A 5,096-nucleotide genomic window follows, 5' to 3' on the forward strand; every position below is an offset into this window, starting at 1 on the left:
TCCCCGGCTTCCTTTGCAATCTCTAGGGACCTTTTCTATCATTCCTTATGTCCATCTATTCTCTGTCACTCTAATTATATGTCCTGCCCATGCCCATTTCTTTTCCTCTACTTTAGTTTGCTCTCGTATCCATGTTGCTCATTTTCTGTCTCTCATTGTTATTCCCATCGTTATTTTTTCCACAGATCTTTGAGTTGTAATTAACTTATGTTCTAAGGCTTTCATAAAGCTCCAAGTTTCTGATGCATAAGTTAGAACCAGTAGGACAATCTGATTAAATACTTTTCTTTTTAGAGAAAGTGGTATTTTACTTTCCTTAATCTCACTTTATTTACCTTAAAAGCTCTCCATGCCCTGTTTATCCTTCTTTTAATTTCAGTCTCATGTCCTGGGGAAACGCTTATATATTGTCTGTCCTAAGTACGTATATTCAATAACAGTCTCTAGAGGTTCGTTCATTGTAAATATATCCATCTATTTATCTATCTAAGTTGAGGGTGTTTACAGATAACGGAGCTCTACAAAACAACACTAAAAATCAACGATAATTGTCATCTCCTCAAGACATATTCGAAGAAACTGGCCATCCGAGGTCAACAAGGAAGGTAAGAATTCCCTTCTGGCCCAGAAAAAATAAACAGGGCGCAGAGAGAGAGAGAGAGAGAGAGAAAAGAGAGAGAGAGAGAGAGAGAGAGAGAGAGAGAGGTCCCTCTCATTCCTTGTGCATCCGATGGTCATCTTCAATGCCAAGCGAACAAACACACGCACGAACAAACGCAACCGGGACAGGTATAAAAGGCTAAAGTAAATCAGATCTCGGTACACTTACATCTCGGCCCAGATCCGCCACAGACATGGCGACGTGGATTAGCTTAGTAAGTAGATCTCTCTCTCTCTCTCTCTCTCTCTCTCTCTCTCTCTCTCTCTCTCTCTCTCTCTCTCTCTCTCTCTCTCTCAATCATCTGATTTGTTCAACTTAAGACATCAATTTAATAAAATGGATTTTGAAATCCACCAAGTGATTATAAAAGTGGTCTTGTGAATGTCAAAAAACTTCAAAGAAATAGTGGAGTTTATGGTAAACTCTCGTATTCTGGTTAAACTTTTACTCTCTCATTTACAGTATTATTCTTCTTCATCCAAATAACAATTTTCTTTCTTGTCCCATAATCGTAACTGAAAATTGTGAATACTAAAAATAATAATTTACCAATCATATATTGATTTCCAATTGTTTGTAAAAAAAAAAAAATCCAAATATCATTTCAGCAAATAGAAATCTTCTTTAGAAAACTAATCCCACCATTGAATTTAACACACTTACTTCTTTACTGTCTTCGTTGACACATCTCTCTCGCTCTGCTCTGCAATACATTTCTGCCTCGAGGTGAAACTTACACAAACTTCGGGCTTTTAGAAAGAAATATATCACATACACACACTCATACATACATATAACTCTCACTGTGTGAAGACATCCGTATTTTTAATCCCATTTCATATAAAATAGTGTGCTATGTGCAACATGTCCACCAATAAAATAGAATGCACTGAATTCTTCATGACAATATATATACTTAAATTGAAGGTTAATATCATTGGGTCTAACAAAGTGATGATTTTCATTTCCTGCAGGTGGTGTTGTCCTTGGCGGTGGTTAGCACCCTGAGTTTTCCACAGCCAGATGCCGAGTACAAAATCCCCACTGTGGGACTGGGATCTCGCTCCCAGTATTATGTACTACACTCCGACGGCACCTTCAAATATGGCTACGATTCAGGAGACGGCCTTTATGAACAGTCAATGGCACAGGCTCCTGGAGAAGTCTCTGGAGCATTCGGTTACAAAGACGCTACAGGAGCTGATATTAAGCTTGAATACACAGCTGACGAACGAGGATTCCTCCCTCGCGGAGGACACCTGCCTGTGGGACCTGACAGTGATTTTGGAGCAAAAGTGAGAGGAGCATCTACTGCAGCAACTGGTAGTCCTGTTATTCCATACAGTGCTCCATCTCCATCACCTGCTGCTGCTCCAGCAGCTGTTGTTCCACTAGAATTTGCAGAAATTAGAAGTTCTGCTGGAGGCGATGGAAGTTATAGCTTCGGATATGATACCTCTAGCAGCTCCCGCTCAGAATCTGCCGATTCTCGTAACTCGGTAACAGGACAGTACTCTTTTGTTGCGGATGATGGAGTCAATCGTGCAATCAATTACATTGCAGGATCGGACACTGGTTATATTGCTGAAGGAGATTCACTTCCTATTGGGCCTGCAGTCCCTGGAGCTGAGAGTGGAATTCCTACCGGAAGGATTCTTCCCATTCTTACAGAAGATGAAGCTAATGCCCTGGCTGCAGCCACATCCTCTACATCCTATACTGCTCCTCAAACACATTCAGCACCTTCTGCATCAGCCACCTCCTCAGCTGCACAATCTCCAGCATTCAAAACTGTTGCTGGTACTAAGTCAACAACCACTGGATCAAGAGACGCCTCTTATTCCTTCAGTTATGACGCAGGAGATAGTGCCCGATCTGAAAATGCCGATGCTGACTTGAATGTTGAAGGAACTTACAGCTTTGTTCCTCCAGAGGGACACAGGCTTACTGTCAATTATGTTGCGGGATCAGCTACTGGATTTGTTGCTACAGGAGAACATCTTCCAGTAGCTCCTGATGCTGATTTTGGTTCTAGAGCTAGTGGAGTAGTCCCTTCACCAGCAGTAAATGTTTACTCTTCTAATCCTGCTCCAACCGTAACAGCTCAAAATACCATTGCAGCACAAACTCCTGTCGAAGTGGCTCAGGTAAGAAGCTCTGCGAGTGATGATGGCAGCTATAATTTTGCTTATGAGACGTCAAGCAGCTCTCGTTCAGAATCTGCTAATGCTCAGAACTCTGTTGATGGACAATATTCTTTTGTTGCTGATGATGGAATTAATAGAGCAATCAAATACACTGCTAATGCAGAGACTGGCTACATTGCTGAAGGAGATTCTTTACCCGTTGGTCCTCCAGTCCCTGGAGCAGAGTCTGGTATTCCCACTGGGAGAATATTTCCTATTCTCTCAGAGGAGGAAGCAAATGCTTTAGCTGCTGCCACTTCTGGATCTAGCTCTCTGCGTGGAGCACCACAAAAAGGATCATCTGCTGATGCTTATACTGGTACAACTTCTCTTACCAAGACTGCTGGTGCTCGTACTTCTGATGCCTCCTATTCTTTCAATTATGATGCAGGTGACAGTGCACGTTCTGAAAGTGCTGATGCTGACCTCAATGTTCAGGGCTCTTATAGCTTTGTACCCCCTGAGGGTCACAGACTCACAGTCAATTACGTAGCAGGATCGGATACTGGTTTTATTGCTACTGGAGATCATCTTCCAGTAGCTCCTGATGCTACTTCTGTAACAGGAGTTGATGGAAAAAAACCTGTCACCAGTGTAACAGCATACTCAGCTCCTAGTTCTCTTTCACCAGCAAAGGCTCCAGCATCAATAAGTGCTGTGGCTCCTGCACAGGTAGCCCAAGTAAGAAGTTCTGCTGCAGATGATGGAAGCTACAGTTTTTCTTACGAAACCGACAGCAGTTCTCGCTCAGAATCTGCTGATGCTCACAATTCTGTTACTGGACACTATTCATTTGTGGCTGATGATGGAATCAACAGGAAAATCGACTATATAGCTGGTTCTGAGACTGGATACATAGCTGAAGGAGACTCTCTCCCTGTTGGACCTCCTGTTCCTGGAGCTGAAAGTGGAATTCCTACCGGACGAATCCTGCCAGTTCTTTCTGAAGCTGAGGCCAATGCCCTTGCAGGACTTAGTACTGCTAGTGGAGCAGTCCCTCTTTTGAAGGCAAGTGGTACCAGTGATGCATCAGCAGCTCCTGCTGATGCTTCATATTCCTTCTCTTTTGCTTCTGACAGTTACTCTCGAAATGAAGAAGCTGATGCTGAAGGAAATGTAGTTGGTTCATACACTTACTTGGATGAAGAAGGAAATGAACACACAGTTAAGTTTGTAGCTGGTCGAGAAACTGGTTTCCTACCAGAAGGATACCCTTCACCCAGTCCTGCTAGTGCTGCACAAACTTCTGCTGCTTCCCCTTCTAGGACTGCAGCTCCTGCGGCTACTGCTGTTACAGCATATGCAGCACCATCCCCTGCTGCAACCTCACCAGTTAGACCTGCAAGCCCATCATCACCACAGAGATCATCGCTGTCAGCAGGTCACTCAAGTCGCGTGGTTGGCGACGTTCTCCTTCATCAGTACGACGCCGTGAACAGGGATAAATATGGCTACGTCTTCACTGCACTTCGTCGCTAATGTTAAAATATTTCTATTCAGTTCGATTGCTCTTATTTCTAGTTATCTTTAAACTTCACCCATTACAGAAATATTCTCTTTGATATCATTTTAAATTTTGTTCTAAATCAAATTCAAAATCAAATGTCTTCTATCATTTTTATCACAACTTTATCAATGACTTTGGACCCCTTAAGGACTATGCACGTCTTGAGAGCTTCCTCTCAGCAGTGTTGTACATAGTTATCACAATTTCTCACAAAATGTAATCCAGCGACAAGCAAAGTGAAAAAAAATGTTCATAAAAAGAAAGCAACTAACAAAAAATAAAAAAAAAACTCATGAACTATTTCTTTCTTCAAATAAAATGTGTTCGTTTACACAGTCGTTTCCTCTGTGCCTTGGAAAGATGTTCCATTTATGTTTTTATATAAACGAGAATAAAAGGAGAACCTTAATACGAATTTTATTTCATCAATATATTCAATACAAATACTATTCTGCTTTTCCCTAATCTGGAGGTTAATTATGTTTTCACAATTGTTTACATTTAACATTCTACAAGTTAAAATATTACTCTCATTAGAATGGACTAGAGTGTCCATACTCATTTTAAGAACATACAGACAAATATCAGTCTCAAATGTATCCTTGGTTACTGCATTATTTTTGTAGCAATTAGCTGGTTACAGGTGATTATAGCACCCAGACTTACTATCGGGTTACGACCTAGATCCCGCTAACCCCCAGCTAAATATATGATCCTGTTGGAACATATTTAATCATGGGTA

General features: G+C 41.5%; 1 protein-coding gene across 1 annotated transcript; it reads left to right on the forward strand.

Annotated features, from left to right (window-relative positions):
- Positions 1 to 834: 834 nt before the first annotated feature.
- Positions 835 to 4,761, forward strand: LOC137650512 (pneumococcal serine-rich repeat protein-like). The gene is made up of 2 exons (XM_068383736.1): positions 835 to 875; positions 1,636 to 4,761. Exons 1-2 carry the CDS (start codon positions 855 to 857, stop codon positions 4,324 to 4,326), a joined length of 2,712 nt encoding a protein of 903 aa, XP_068239837.1. The 5' UTR covers positions 835 to 854; the 3' UTR covers positions 4,327 to 4,761.
- The last annotated feature ends 335 nt before the right edge of the window (positions 4,762 to 5,096 follow it).

This window comes from Palaemon carinicauda, chromosome 1 (assembly GCF_036898095.1).
Source record: "Palaemon carinicauda isolate YSFRI2023 chromosome 1, ASM3689809v2, whole genome shotgun sequence".
In the NCBI taxonomy this organism is placed as follows: domain Eukaryota; kingdom Metazoa; phylum Arthropoda; class Malacostraca; order Decapoda; family Palaemonidae; genus Palaemon; species Palaemon carinicauda.